This window comes from Callospermophilus lateralis, chromosome 5, assembly GCF_048772815.1.
Source record: "Callospermophilus lateralis isolate mCalLat2 chromosome 5, mCalLat2.hap1, whole genome shotgun sequence".
In the NCBI taxonomy this organism is placed as follows: domain Eukaryota; kingdom Metazoa; phylum Chordata; class Mammalia; order Rodentia; family Sciuridae; genus Callospermophilus; species Callospermophilus lateralis.
In genome coordinates this window covers 156,714,227-156,730,298 of record NC_135309.1, presented here as the reverse complement: position 1 = coordinate 156,730,298, position 16,072 = coordinate 156,714,227, and the positions used below count along the sequence as shown (strand labels likewise).

General features: G+C 49.1%; 1 protein-coding gene across 2 annotated transcripts in view; it reads right to left on the bottom strand.

Moving 5' to 3' along the window:
• The window catches only part of Ctnnd2 (catenin delta 2), a 361,255-nt gene that overhangs the window by 15,056 nt on the left and 330,127 nt on the right, over positions 1 to 16,072 (bottom strand). For both annotated transcript variants that reach the window (XM_076856215.2, XM_076856216.2), the window contains one exon: positions 6,969 to 7,095. In XM_076856215.2, coding sequence (XP_076712330.1) covers positions 6,969 to 7,095 — 127 coding nt within the window. The remainder of the gene's footprint in view (positions 1 to 6,968; positions 7,096 to 16,072) is intronic.

Genomic DNA, 16,072 nt, shown 5'->3' with positions numbered 1-16,072 from the left:
GGTTTTTGCTCTTGAATTTATCACTCTGTCTTACTCTGTGACAACGGGCGAGGGGGTTGGATTAGAGGCAGGTATTTAAAATTACATTCTGGGACCACCTTCCCTGGCAGAGACAGACCTGCCCGAGGTGTACATGAGAGTTTTAAGAATGAAGACCAGTCTTGCTTTCTTCCGCTTTCCCTTTCCCCTCCTTCTCTCCTTCCCTTTCTTCCTCTCTCCATTTCTCCTTCCCTCCCCCTATTTGCTTCAGCATCCTTAACCCCAAAATTCAAAACCTGAAATGCTCCAAAATCAAACACTTTTTCAGTGTTGACATTATACCAAAGGTGAAAAATTCCATACCTGATCTCAAGTGATAGGTTGAGTCAGAACAGACAATTATTCAAAACATTATATAAAATTACCTTCAGGCTATATATTTGGGTAAAATATATAAGAAACGTAAGTAAATTTCATGTTTGGACTGGAGTCCTATCTCCAAGATATACCATATATACATATAGTGCTTGGGGCCAGGGCCAGAGTATTTCATATTTCTGGGTATATACCACTGTGTGTGTGTGTGTGTGTGTGTGTGTGTGTGTGTGTGTATCCAGAAATATGAAATACTCTGGTCCCAAGCATTTTGAACAAAAGATATTCAACCTGTTACTGATAATGAAGAATCCATGTTTAAAAACAACGCAATTTGATTTAAATGTTGGGTTGTCAGCGTCATCAGAAACTGCTCTCAAGGAAGGCAGAAGAAACAACCATCCACGTGGGATGATTTGTGGGGCTGAAGTCACCAAGCCCACCAAGCTTCTCTCCAGGTGGCCCAGGGGCAGGGCTGAGAGAGCTTCTGTTCCTGATAGGGTGTCCCTGCTGCAGCTCCTTGGGTGATCATCGTGACAGTCCCTCACACACCTAACCCTCCAGCCACTCGTTTCCTGTTGGACCCCGGGGAGTGAGCCCTGCTGCTACCAAAAGCAGAGGAAAAGTTGAACTTGGAGGCAAAGAAGTGAATCCAAAAGGTGTATTTTTTCTGGGAGCTGGAGTGGTTGGTAGCAATCCAGTAGCCCAGCGGGTAAGTACAGAGAGGAGGAGGGAAGGGGAGCAGCAGGGTGCTCTGTTGGGGACAGTCCTGCCCCCCCTGTGGGCCATCGGTGTTGCATGCAGTTCTTCTGCACCCTAATGCAGTGCTCCACCATCTTCCTTAACCCAAACCCCTGAGAATTTAGGGATTCCACCACCTGATCCTGGGCCTTGCTTGTCTGAGTTTTCAGTGAAGGGGCCTCAGAATCCACGCCTGGGGACGGTTAAGGGTAGGACTCCCTGGGAACTCTGATGGCAGGTACTAGTCTTTTTTGCCAAGCCCCTTCTGTTTTCCTTTCTGCACACTGTTCACACTGTGCAGGGTCCCTCAGCCCCAGCGCACCAGGCTGCTTGCCCCCAATGCACCTCTCTTTTCACTGAATCACTGAATCCTGTTGGTCAGACTCTTTATCTTCTGTGTACAAATCCCCGCTGAGCCCCTGAGAGGTGGAGCTGTGCGCCAGGGAGGAAGAGGGTGCTTCACGCCAGAACAAGAGGCACAAGTACTTCAGAGAAGTCACAGCCAAGTGCTGGGAAGGGAAAGGAAGAGTTCCCTCCCTGAAAAGCCCTTGACCTTCTCAAAAACTGATGAAAGCAAAATCAAGGTCATCTCTGCTCCACCTGGGACACCTGGGGGCAAGTGACACTGGGTCTGTTAGGGGACAGACATGGTGGTTCCCTCACGGAGGGAACAGGAGGTTAAGAGAATAATTTCATAAAATGGGCCCACTGGGCTGATCTCCACCTGCTTTCTTTTTCCAAGAAGCAATTTACCTGCAGCCCTACCTGGCCTCAGTGGACAGGACATGTCACATTCCTCAGCAAACTCCCTGTTCACCGCAGGAGAAACGCAGGCCTGAGGTAATGTTGATGGGAGGAACCCGGGAAACCTTTGTGACCAGATCCTGAAACTCTGGGAGATAAGGATAGTTCCTCCTGACCCTAAAATCTCTAAGAAATCAGAATGGGTCATCGTGGGCCAAGGTGACCTACGGTTGCCATGAGAGTGGGGACTTGAAAGTCTGATGTCAGCGTGCTGTCAGGCAAAAGTGAAGAGGTGGGTCTCGGTGGGCTCCCTGGAAACTTCTCTGGATCCCCAGTGAAACTGGAGTGCAGGAGAGGATGCTGTCCCTCGCGTCTCTGAGGACCCACGCTTTCCCTTGAGAGTGTCCCCGTTCGCTTTTCTTATCCCCGCAATAAGCTCATTCCTGTTACTCTGAGCGACAGGCCTGACATCTTTCTGACGTGATCACAAGAATCGGGGTTTGCAGGGGGTCTCTGTGCTGCCTTGGTTTCCCAGAAGGCCACAGCTCTGGAACAGGTCGCTGCATCGTATTGATACTCGGGTTCTGAAGCTAAAGGGGGACCTCTGCAAGAACAATGAGGTCCCAGAGAGCCCCTAGCTCAGCTGGGCTTTGTCCATTTCCTGCTGTTTCAGAACATCAGCTGCTCTGCTGGAGCCTCACTCACCTCCTTCGCCCTCTGCTGGAGCCTCACTCACCTCCTGCGCCCTCTGCTGGAGCCTCACTCACCTCCTTCGCCCTCTGCTGGAGCCTCACTCACCTCCTGCACCCTCTGCTGGAGTCTCCCTCACCTCCCTCACCTCTCTCACCCTCTGCTGGAGCCTCACTCACCTCCCTCACCCCCTGCTGGAGCCTCACTCACCTTCCTCACCCTCTGCTGGAGCCTCCCTCACCTCCCTCACCCTCTGCTGGAGTCTCCCTCACCTCCCTCACCCTCTGCTGGAGTCTCCCTCACCTCCCTCACCCTCTGCTGGAGTCTCCCCCACCTCCCTCACCCTCTGCTGGAGCCTCCCTCACCTCCCTCACCCTCTGCTGGAGCCTCCCTCACCTCCCTCACCCTCTGAAGTCTCCCTCACCTCCCTCACCCTCTGTTGGAGTCTCCCTCACCTCCTTCACCCTCTGCTGGAGCCTCCCTCACCTCCCTCACCCTCTGCTGGAGCCTCCCTCACCTCCCTCACCCTCTGCTGAAGTCTCCCTCACCTCCCTCACCCTCTGCTGGAGTCTCCCTCACCTCCCTCACCCTCTGCTGGAGTCTCCCTCACCTCCCTCACCCTCTGCTGGAGCCTCCCTCACCTCCCTCACCCTCTGCTGAAGTCTCCCTCATCTCCCTCACCCTCTGCTGGAGCCTCCCTCACCTCCCTCACCCTCTGTTGGAGCCTCCCTCACCTCCCTCACCCTCTGCTGGAGTCTCACTCACCTCCCTCACCCTCTGCTGGAGCCTCACTCACCTCCCTCACCCTCTGCTGGAGCCTCCCTCACCTCCCTCACCCTCTGAAGTCTCCCTCACCTCCCTCACCCTCTGTTGGAGTCTCCCTCACCTCCTTCACCCTCTGCTGGAGCCTCACTCACCTCCCTCACCTGCTCTGCTGGAGCCTCCCTCACCTCCCTCACCCTCTGCTGGAGCCTCCCTCACCTCCCTCACCCTCTGCTGGAGCCTCCCTCACCTCCCTCACCCTCTGAAGTCTCCCTCACCTCCCTCACCCTCTGTTGGAGTCTCCCTCACCTCCTTCACCCTCTGCTGGAGCCTCACTCACCTCCCTCACCCTCTGCTGGAGCCTCCCTCACCTCCCTCACCCTCTGCTGAAGTCTCCCTCACCTCCCTCACCCTCTGCTGGAGTCTCCCTCACCTCCCTCACCCTCTGCTGGAGTCTCCCTCACCTCCCTCACCCTCTGCTGGAGTCTCACTCACCTCCCTCACCCTCTGCTGGAGCCTCACTCACCTCCCTCACCCTCTGCTGAAGTCTCCCTCACCTCCCTCACCCTCTGCTGGAGCCTCCCTCACCTCCCTCACCCTCTGCTGAAGCCTCCCTCATCTCCCTCACCCTCTGCTGGAGCCTCCCTCACCTCCCTCACCCTCTGCTGGAGCCTCCCTCACCTCCCTCACCCTCTGCTGGAGTCTCACTCACCTCCCTCACCCTCTGATGGAGCCTCACTCACCTCCCTCACCCTCTGCTGGAGTCTCCCTCACCTCCCTCACCCTCTGCTGGAGCCTCCCTCACCTCCCTCACCCTCTGCTGGAGCCTCCCTCACCTCCCTCACCCTCTGAAGTCTCCCTCACCTCCCTCACCCTCTGTTGGAGTCTCCCTCACCTCCTTCACCCTCTGCTAGAGCCTCCCTCACCTCCCTCACCCTCTGCTGGAGCCTCCCTCACCTCCCTCACCCTCTGCTGGAGCCTCCCTCACCTCCCTCACCCTCTGCTGGAGCCTCACTCACCTCCCTCACCTGCTCTGCTGGAGCCTCCCTCACCTCCCTCACCCTCTGCTGGAGCCTCCCTCACCTCCCTCACCCTCTGCTGGAGCCTCCCTCACCTCCCTCACCCTCTGTTGGAGTCTCCCTCACCTCCTTCACCCTCTGCTGGAGCCTCACTCACCTCCCTCACCCTCTGCTGGAGCCTCACTCACCTTCCTCACCCTCTGCTGGAGCCTCCCTCACCTCCCTCACCCTCTGCTGGAGTCTCCCTCACCTCCCTCACCCTCTGCTGGAGTCTCCCTCACCTCCCTCACCCTCTGCTGGAGTCTCCCTCACCTCCCTCACCCTCTGCTGGAGTCTCCCTCACCTCCCTCACCCTCTGCTGGAGTCTCCCTCACCTCCCTCACCCTCTGCTGGAGTCTCCCTCACCTCCCTCACCTGCTCTGCTGGAGCCTCCCTCACCTCCCTCACCCTCTGCTGGACCCTCCCTCACCTCCCTCACCCTCTGCTGGAGTCTCCCTCACCTCCCTCACCCTCTTCTGGAGTCTCCCTCACCTCCCTCACCTGCTCTGCTGGAGCCTCCCTCACCTCCCTCACCCTCTACTGGAGCCTCCCTCACCTCCCTCACCCTCTGCTGAAGTCTCCCTCACCTCCCTCACCCTCTGCTGAAGTCTCCCTCACCTCCCTCACCCTCTGCTAGAGCCTCACTCACCTCCTTCACCCTCTGCTGGAGTCTCCCTCACCTCCCTCACCCTCTGCTAGAGCCTCCCTCACCTCCCTCACCCTCTGCTGGAGTCTCCCTCACCTCCCTCACCCTCTGCTGGAGTCTCCCTCACCTCCTTCACCCTCTGCTGGAGTCTCCCTCACCTCCCTCACCCTCTGCTGGAGTCTCCCTCACCTCCCTCACCCTCTGCTGGAGCCTCCCTCACCTCCCTCACCCTCTGCTGGAGTCTCCCTCACCTCCCTCACCCTCTGCTGGAGTCTCCCTCACCTCCCTCACCCTCTGCCCCCTTCTCTCTCTTCTGCTCACTCTGTCTTTTTCCAGAAAAGTTCCCTTTCTCTCCTTCCTGCTTTGCTTCTGGGTCTTCCTACAGCGGCTGCCCTTTGAGGAGTCCCTGCCATGCAATCACGGAGGGATAATTTTTCGAAGCTTCTTAACCAAAGCTTTTAAAATTAGAGTCTAATACTGCACAGATGGTGGTGTTTATTAAACCACATCAAGTGTGTAATTATCTCCTGAGACCTCAGACGCAGTGGTGCTTTGAGTCTCCAGTAAATCAGGATTAAGCTCTGGGAAAAATCAAATCATGCAAACAAGTGTTTATTAGGTGTCTCGATGTGCCTGGCCTAGGAAATGCCAAGGCACTGTGGATGGCTGAGTCCCAGCCCTGCCTGCTCCTGAGGGGGGCTGGTCCCATCCAGGGCCTTCTGAACTGCTACACCACTTTATCTTCCTTACTTCTACCCGAACTTTTTAAAGGACACTTTCCTTATGTTTCCCAGGCTCCATGCTCCTTATCTCTTAAAATCTGCCAGAATTGTAGGAAAAGAAGAAAAAGAGGCCACCTCTGTGCTACGAGGTTAGGTGGAAGTGTTCCCAGTCACAGGGCTTCCTGATCCTCATGGGAGGCTGGACCTAGAAGCTTTCACGGGTTGGAGAGGGTGCCTTGTGTCGGTCTAAAGCTCCCCTCTGGTTTCTGATTTTCCGTCATTCTGATGGGCCAGTGTAAGGATTTGCAATTGTCCTCGGATTTGCAATTGTCCTCGGATTTGCAATTGTTCTCAGGGTGGAGAGGCCACTTTGGTGGGCAGCGTTTTTCGCCAATGTCTCCAGAATATCCTTTTAGAAATGTGATCACCTCATCAGGGAGGGGGCTGGGGAGGGTAAGGAAACGAAGTCGTGTGTGGAAGCCAGGAGAGCTTGGTTTCTGAGGGCATAGAATTGTTGTCTGTCCTTCATTCTCCAAACGAAACCAAAATGCAGAAATGAAAAGTTTCAAAAACTTTTGAACTTTGGGTAAAAGAACAATAAACCCATGCCGCTTATATTATTAAACAAGGTGTTCATATTTTACCTTGTATATTTCCATCTAATCTTTGGCATTCCCTCAAACAACTGAAAAGTGGTATAACATAAAATACTTTCACAAATAAATGTGTAAATTAAGCTCAAAATTTAAGCAAGAGGAATGTGACAAAATTACAAAATTAAATGGAATGACTTACAAGTTAAAATTTGGTGTCAGAATTTATCAGTGATTTGTAGGTAAAAATAAAAAGCCAACTAACACAGAATCGTTATGAGACCCTCAAGATACATCTCATGCCAAAGAAAGAAACAGTACATCCTGTGTCCTCTACTCTGTTATCCCAATTACAATAAAGAAAATGCAACTGAAACTAAGTTTCAAAAACTGCGCATGGAAAATCCTGATGTGTACAGTCTTGACAGTCTTCCTTACACTCGTTCCTCTCTGAAGGCAGGTTCCTGATAGGCATTTGTGCATGTGAACCTGTTAGAGAATTTGCTCTGAATAGGTGTTTACATAACACAGAGGCATTTCATATTCCCAGTCACAGTTGGGGCAGTTCCCCTCCGGGTGCATCTCTGCTGAGAGACTGGGGTGAGAGCCTTGGCTCAGGGGAAACCAAGGCCTGGGATGGCCCTGGGCAGCCTCTTACCTGAGCGGTTGTTGGGAGACACGCGCACAGGGGAGATGGAGGGTGTGCGGGAGGAGGAGTAGGGCCTTTGCCGATCCCTCTCGATGGTTGAAGATGAGGCTACAAAGTGATATTGTGACCATCCATCCTGCAAAAGACAGCGTGCTCCTATTAAAGGGGAAGGCAGAGTGATCCTTCACCTCCTGACATTTGAAAGTCCTAAGCATTTGAATTTGCAAAACATTTCTACAGCATGTCAAAAGAGATTACAGAGCTCCTGGCCATCATCGGGGTTAACAGAGGGAATGTGAATTAAGACACACCCCTTCTCCTCCAGGCAGCCTGGCTGGGAGCCCCTGCTTTTAGTGCCTGCTTTCCTTCCCAGATGTGGAATAAATGGTCTCTTTGCAAATTTGCTTTGGTTAGAGGTTTTCATTAAATGCAAATATGATGCTCAGAATGTCAGATGACCCTGAAAATGTCTATCCTTTGTTTACCTGTCTCTGGCCATGCCTGCCTCCTCTCCCACTGTCTCCAAATCTTCCCAAAGTGATTGCTCTTGTTCTCAGGACCGATTTGTGAGCAATCAGGATGCTGGGATGGCATCCTCCCTCCCCACTTATCTTCTTTACCCTGTTTCCAACCCTCTTCTCTGCCACCGATACCCAGCCTGCCTGTCTCAAGGTCTTAGCAGCTGCTGCTAAGTATCCACACTAGACTGCAGTGTTCCCTGGTGCCCCAGAAGTTACATTTTAAAACTTGGAGCATATTCCAAATGCATCCTACCAAGCTTCCATTAGCCTTTTAATACCCAGTTCATATATGAAAAGCATGCATATGATTAAAAAAAATATAAATACATTCTGGATCATTTGGGGAACTTAGAAAACATAAAGAAGAAAGAAAGAACAGCTGGTGATTCCATCTTCTCCACCCCAGATAGCTCTTATTAACGGGTCACAGTATTTCCTTCCAGTCTTTCTTCTTAAAACTCAACTATATATCTATCAAAGTAAAGTGTCCAATAGTATTAATGTTGTAACAAAGAGCAGAACTCTTTCCTGCTCCCAATTCTTGCTTCACAGAGACAACTGTTTCCAACTCTTTCAGCTTTTCATTTTGGATAATATTTAGACTTTTAAGGGAATTCAATGCTTTTTAGAGAATCATTGAAAATATCAATAGATGAAAATTAATAAAAACACAATTCATACTCATTTTGCTATTGCGTCTCTTCATTTATCAAACTTTTGTTATTCTTGTTTATTTGAATGATGGGATGAAGTTCAGATTAGAGATATATTATTTTAAAAGTTACTATTGTGTATTTACGATAGTGCAAGAAATCCTCTTATCGATCCCAAGAGCTGGATGTTATTATTCTCCCCAGTTTACAGAGGAGGAACTTGAGCCTTACAAAGTCAAGCCAGCTCCCAAAGTCAAAATGTAAGCAAGTTAAACATTCATATTAAAATGTGGCGTACTTACAAGTACTCGGAAGGGAAGCAGGGCGAAGAGAGAGAGTGTGGTGGGTCGTGCTGGTGTGGCTTCTCAGTGGCCTATGGTCAAGGAAGCATTTTGGAGAATGACAAGGAGTCAGACACGGAGGACAGAGGTGGGGCCTCCAAGTCACAGGATGAACAGAGGTGAAGGTGCTGGGTGGGAACTGGTCTGACCCACATGAGAACAAACCAAAGGCTCCTGTGACTGAGCAGAGTGAGCAAGGGGACCAGGACAGAAAGAAGCCTTCTGTGCCGAGGACAGTTTACAGAGAACAGAATAGAGGCTGCGATTTCACCAAGAGAGAGGGAGAGGCCACACTATTCAGATGGGGTGCGCATGGGGAGAAAGGGAAGATCTGCTTCTGTGCTGGAAGGTTTTCCAATGAGTATGGGACAGAGAAATTAAGTCTTACCTCATGCTTCTGGTGTGAACCAGAATGGCAGGAGCCACTGACTAAGGGAGAACAGAGAGAGAAGTAGCAGGGGAACCAGGAGCACCTTGGCACAGGTTGGGTCAGAGATGGAACAGAGACTAGAGAATCAAGTCAAATCTGTGAATCCAGAGCAATGTCAGGGTTAGAGAAGAAATTCTGGAGTTGAGCATGTAGATATTATTCAGAGCAAGAGAATGGATGGAACCGTATATCTGAATGTAAACACAGGAAAGCTGAAGACAGAAGCCAGGTGGGCCCTGGGGCACTCCAGAATTTAGAGGGTACAAAGAGTCAGGGGTGTTTCTCAGGGCACCGAGTAGAAACAGGGTGGGCTGGGAGGAAACAAAATGGGTGTGATGTCAGCAAGACTAGGAGAGCAGATGCATAAGGAGGAGGAGAAGGCCAATCAAAGGAGAAGGACCAAGCACATCCACTGGTCCTGGAAAGATGGAAGCCATCATGATAGGAACAAAAGTACTTGATTCTGCCAGACTGTGTCTCACTCAAGAAGGCTCAAAAGATAGTGGGGAACTAATGAAGGAGAGACAGGGAATCCAGGCAGCCTGTGGCACAATTCTACCATAAAAGGGCAGCGGAGGAATGGGGCTTGAAGAGAGAGGGATCAAGAGGTGTTTTAATAGATCCCTGGGAAGATTTTGCAGCATTTTGTATGCTGATAGAATGACTCAACATCAAGGAGGGAAAAACTGGTGACGTAGGGGAGAAAGGAGAAGATCACAGGAGGAAATAGGCTGATGGGATTCAGTGAGCAAAGGGGTCACTGGCTATGGGAACAGGAGGGAGGCCAGACAGGCTCTCCAGCCAAGATGCCGCGAGGAGATGGCGAGATGCGGAGCCGAAGGATGAGCACATTCTCTCCTCAGGGAAAATGAAAAGTGAGGTCGCCTGCTGAAGGTAAGGATGGGTTGGAGTTTGGAGGATGGAAGAGGAGAGAGGAAGAGAAAGGAGAAGGGAGAAGAGGGTGTGGAACAGTTTGGGAGGTGAGGGGGGAGAAAGTTGGCTACGGCCAGGCGCTGGGCGGCCAGGGTGGGCAGAGGGATTGCGGGGACACTACTTGAGGTGTGCAGCAATGCGTAGAGAATGAGGCCACCAGTCAGCGTGGTCCTTTGCTTTTGCCCAGCCACATCCAGCTGCTCTGGGGCAGGTGGGCAAGGTTGGATGGAGGTTTTCAGTCATGCAACTTGGAGAGGCACAAGGACAAGAGAAAGTCATGGAACTAAGCTGGGGAGAGAGGAAAATAAAGATGGGAGGGAGGGGATGGAGAGTGGAGATTGGCTAATGGACTGGAGATGCACAAGGATCAGAGTCTGCGGGAGTGGGGGTGCCTCCCAGATGCTGGAGTTCTTAAAAGAGGAGAGAAGGCCAAGTTCTCAAAGGAGCAATGAGGAGAAGGAGGGCACTAACCCCACCTCCAGGGCCAGTGACATGGGGTGAGGGAGTGGAGGAAAGAGGAAACAGCTACCTCCTGAGAGGGTGAGCGAAGTCCCCAGGGTCTCCAAGGGTCAGAGCAAGAAGAGGAAGGAAGAGCAGCCAGGTACTGGACATAGAGGGGCTGCTACCAGCACACCAGGGGTTAAAGATGAAGGCGTAGGACCAAGACAGACTGTGGAGGCAGCCCGAGGTTGATGGATGACCCAGAAGGCTCAGGAAATTGGCGGCAGTTGAATTAATGAATGAAGGGTGTAAGGTGTAAACGTGTCCTCAGGGAATGGTGGGATCACGTCACGGTAAGGGGTAGGGACCGTGGTAGGAGGAGAGAATGTGTCCACTGGAATCCTAAGGGTTTTTCTTAGATCCTCTGGAGGGTGGCATCCATGACAGGAAGGGACAGGTTTACCGAAAATATGTGCAGGGTGGAAAATATTTTGAAAGTGTATGTACCCATTACTCATATATGAGAATGATTTTAAAAAATTGTTTAGATAACCTTTCATTTTGAAGGGAATGCTTGGTTGACAGCAGAAAAAAAATCCTAAATATGACCTAATGAAGGCAGCTGATTTTATGTTGGTCTCATTTACAATTTAGAAGGTACATCTTGGGGTTCTAAGTCATGGCTTAGGACACAGCTTCAGTCAAATCTGAAGCAGTTTAGATTTCATGGGGCTTAGGGTACACTGCTCCCCTCTAAGTTCTTCCAAAACTGCTTATGAAGGAACCCTCAAGGACACACACACACACACACACACACACACACACACACACATCTTTCAAATCCTTCATAATGTCCAATCCTGAAAATGCTCATGCATGACAGAGATGTGACCCGGCAGGTAACTTGTCTCTGGATGATGGGATTAGCAGGCACCTGAGGGTGGTGAGAGCGGAGGTGGTAAGAGGTAGGGAGGAGAATGCCACTCTGAGCCAGACCCCTCTCACATGGCCATGCAAGTGGGCACAGAAACTCCTAGTGGAGGTGGTGAGAGGGGAGCTTAAGGAGCAGGGCTGTGGAAACCCAGTCAAGGATGTTGATTTGGCAATTTCCTGAGCTACAGCAGGTGAGCCCCAGGAGGAGCAGGAAGAAGAGGGGCTCCGCTCCCCCTTCCCTCTTGGTTCAAGATGTGGTAGATGTTTCAATGGCTAAACTGTTGGACTTCAACTTTGCTGCATTCAACCGTTCCTGGAAGGGACTTTAAAATTCGGGTTCTGAATGTACCTATTTCCAAATGTCCCAGAAGCCAGCGTTACCACTGGATGCTAGACCAGGGTACAGCTGGCCTAGGATACAGATTAGTCAATGCTCATTTCAAAGAATTATGATGAAGAATCAGTTACTGTGAGATGATTTCATGGCTCTCCACTCCTTTTATTGTATGAAATTTTCGTCAATTAAAAAACAATGTTTGGCTTTCTAAAAAAGAAAGGAAATGAAGAGATAGTTTCTTTGGGAAAGTTGTTGTTAAGTTAACCTTCTTTCCGTCCCACTAGCCACTTACATATTTGTGATCAGCTAGCTACCAATCATTTCCTTCCCACTCTCGTTCAGAAAGGCTTGAAGTGGTTTATGTAAACACGTGCCCCTTGGACAGGTATCTTCGATCACTGTTTGCCTCCTTAATCACTATTTTCTTGTTAAAATTTTAATTCGCTGTCAGCAGGAGAACTTCTTGGAGCTCTAGTACCTTGGGTGCTTGGCCCTAGACCCCCCCCCCCCTTGCACCATCTCTCTGGCTTGCAGGGTTTAGATAAGAAAGCTCAAAGAAGAAAACCAGAGAATTCAGAATAGGCACAGTAACCAGGGAAGGGCTGCTAATCCTCAATATTGACGATAAGGAACTTTTCCAACATCTGTGGCTCAGCAGAATGACCCAGAAGTTGTGCCCTCCAGCTCAAGACCCAGCTAAGCTGTCAAAAATGTGATATGATATCTGTGCCTCAAATTGGTTTTTATTTTTAACACATTAAACTTAAAACTGGAGGCTGTTAAATGGTTCCAAGTAGATAGAGATGGAAATCTAAAGAGGAGTTCAAAGTCATTGAACTTTTAAATTGCCACCAGGAATCATCTGATTTTCTTTATCTTACCCTTTTACTGTCCTTCCACCAGTTTCAGCTTCTGTGTCAAAGTTTCTGACGTGTTTCTTTATGAAATTTATTATTCCCCAAAGCTGGGTTCTACCCCATTGGAATTTTCAAGGGTGCGGAGTGCCCGAATGTCAAGTTCATGCTCACTCCACAGCCTCAAAACCACTGGGTCTTCACGGTGGGTCTAGGCGGCCACCACTCTATTCGGTTTCACGGAACTTGAGTATGTTTAGGTTCCTGAACTTATAATATTATATTTATTGAGCACCCAGTAAACATCTCAAGCAGAATGTTATTACTGGAGAGATTTCTCCCACTTACAGAGTGTGGACGAAGGGTCTAAGCGGCTTTCAGACTGTTGAGGATAACACATTAGCCCACAGCTTCTTACTCTGGAAACTGTGACATTCAATTCAACTGTGCAAGGGATGAGCTAGAGCAGTCTGTCAAGGCTCAAAACTATTATCAGGAATAGGCTTCCTGGAGAGGTGGGATTAGACATCTACAAGGAGTCGGCCCCTTCCTCTCAGTATATACACTGTAAACAGAGCTTCAGGGTTTGTTTGTTTGTTTTCTCTTCCATAAATTAAGGGCAACAAGATTCATGAGCTTGGGGAGTTTGAAAAAGAGTAATGCCTAGGCCGTAGCCCTGGAGATTCTTCTGTTTAAGTTGTTCTGGGCAGGGCCTGGGCATCTTTCTTGGTGAAAGTTCCTGCCTCCCCAGAGTTGGTAACTAGCAAAGCACTGTGATCATACACTGCTGGCTTGGCGGTTTTGCACAGGTGGAGGAGATTACTAGTTGGAATGCACACAAATTTTTAAAGCACTAAATCCTAGGGAGCCCTTCAGCCCCTAATCCATGTGGAATGTCTCAAGAATGACTTCTACAGAGTCAAAAATAGGTCATAACCTCAGGGTGCCACACACACACTGAGCCCCAGTCACACCCGACTGCACAGTATTCGCTGACTGTGTGATTCAATTTCACATGTCTACACTGTTCAGCAGGCAGCCCTGAGACTGAGCACAGCGTCTTTCCCTTTTGTATCTGTTGACTCTTACCTGGTCAGTTGTGTGCCAGGTAAACAGGAGACAGGCAGCACATGTCCATCAAATCACGACTGCTCTGAGACTTGGGATGCCTCTGAGACTTGGGGGGAATGTACAAGTCACGTGACTATGGTTTTCTTTTCCTACTATTAACAAAATGCTTTCACATCACCCGAAAGTCTCTTGCCATACTGTCTGTCTCCCCAGCTGTGGGGCAGGAAGGGTGAGTACCCTCTTTATGAAGCCTTAGTGCCAAGTATAATACCTGGAACACAGAGGTGCCTAATAAATGCTAGCTGGATTTAATACGATGGCATTTATTAAGCAATTTTGTAGGTTTTACAGATAGCCTGTACTGTTCTTAAGGTCTGTTATTCTATACTGAATAAATATGACAGACTTACGATATTTTCTTAATTTTAGGTTAGAGTAACCTCATCAGATGAATCCTCTTCTGTGTTGGAATATCTGTCTTTTATGCCATACGTGCAGCTGGGCTCAAGGCAGTGTTAGTTTAGGCTAAATAGTAAAAAAGAAAAAAACTGGGCCGCAGCCTGCCTGCTCCATTTTAAGTGGTAATTTCTCTCAGCTGCCCATATTTCAGTGTGAGGCAAATGAACTTGCCTCCTCCTTACCGGATCTTGAAAATAATTTTGAAGCATCATTATATCTGCACATCTGGCCCCAGATTGGTGCTGATTCCAAACACATCTCTCAGGGCACGCATCTCAGCTCCTCCATCTCCATTGCTTCTTGCATCCTGCAGCTCAGAAAACACCAGTTCCTGCCCACAGCCTCACAGACAGTTCTCCATCCTCAAACCCCTTAGGAGCACCAGGAGAAAAGGATGAGAAGGGAGAGCGTATCACATTTCCTGTTAGATATGCTCCAGTTTCTTTCAGGACTGGGTACAGCCACCCACACCTACCAGAGTGTGCCCACTAACCTGAAGGGGCTGCTTCCTGAATGTGTCACATTAACATTACTGGGGAGGGAAAAAGGATGACAGTCACCTTCCTGTCGACAACATCATCTTGTTGATAGAGCATGTCACCAAGAGGGGTGGGGTGGGGAGAATGTAGGGGAGACAGGATGAGAAGCACCTATGTGGGACTGGGTACACAGTCCCACTTGGCCCCGGGGAGCAGGGAACATCCTGTTACCTCCAGGTGGGCAGATGAGTGCACCACACCGGGCACCCTGCTGAGTCAGAGAAAGGATGGAGAAGGACCAGATGGAAGAGGAGAAGAGGCCCCAGGGAAAGAAGTTGGCTCCAGCCACACAACAAAGAGTTTACAAAGAAGAGCAAATATCTCAAGGGCTGCTAGAATGAAGGTTTGGAGGATTTGGCAATCAGGCAGAGAGAGAAGGGATTATATACCAAATCCTCACTAATGAGATGAAAAGTGGCAGGAAAGGGGTTTTGAGTTACTTATTTGGTGCCTTCTGACTTCACCTTCTGGAAGAAGACAGGCTTTAGAGACCCCCTTGGGCTGGGGTGAAAGGTGGCAATCAGGGAAGTTAATGTTGATGATACCACGGACAATTCTGTTCTCAGAGTGAGTTCTGGCTGTTGGACTTCAATACTTAGAAGTCAGATTTAGCCAATCTTTCCTTGTAATCAGGAACATCTCTGACTCAGACACAAGTTCTGTAAAAAATGAACCTTGACCATGGACAACAGTTTTTTATTTCTACTGGGGACATGAGTTGGACTCTGGCTCAGACACTAGGACCCGTGGCTGGTGTGCGGTCACTGGCCTTTTCCTCCCTGGTTTGTAAACAGCTCTGGAACTTCCTCAATCTGGTAAGATTTATTTGGCCTCAAAACAAGGATTTCTCAGTGGGCATACAGAAACTATTTGATGCTGAAGTAACAAATACAAGTTTTTCCCCTTAGCTGTCCTTGAAGGCTCTACAGCCCATAAAGCTTGTCAATTCTAATTTTCTTTGAGTGACTTGAGATACAAAGAAAAGTATGGTGAAAATCCTTTGGGCTTTTAGCAACCCAAGACCATCTACTAGTCCGCCTCGCTGCTTATTCTCGTCACTTACACTCACAAACAAGATTTCTTCTTCAGGGACCTGTTTCTCAAATGAAAGTTAAAACATAAATCGTTGCTACCCCCCTGCAAGAGGCAACCAGCTAAGACATTAGGCTCACATGCGAAAAACTTGATTTTTCAAAATTGTGCCCGTTGCCAGTCATTTTTAACTGTACAAACCTATTAATGTAATCACATTAAGCAGAGAAAGAAAATATTCCAAATTAGTGGTAGTTATACATTGTCCTTATTTCAATGAAAGGTTATTAAATAGAAAAAAAAAATGGAAGCAGAATACTCCCATGCATAGTCCCGGTAATTGAAGACCTAGGCAATTTTGCATATCAGTGAAACCTTCAGCTTCTCTTGGCTGTAATAAAACAAGCTTCCATCTATTTTTAAGGTAAACTGTTTGTTAAAGATTCATTTAAGCTAATTCCATCAACAATTCCAAAACCCATTAAAGTTAAATATTTAAACTAAATTTTAAGGGCCAAAAGGGAGTATTTGCAGTTTAATGCAGGAATAAATACCACCTGACATGCCAG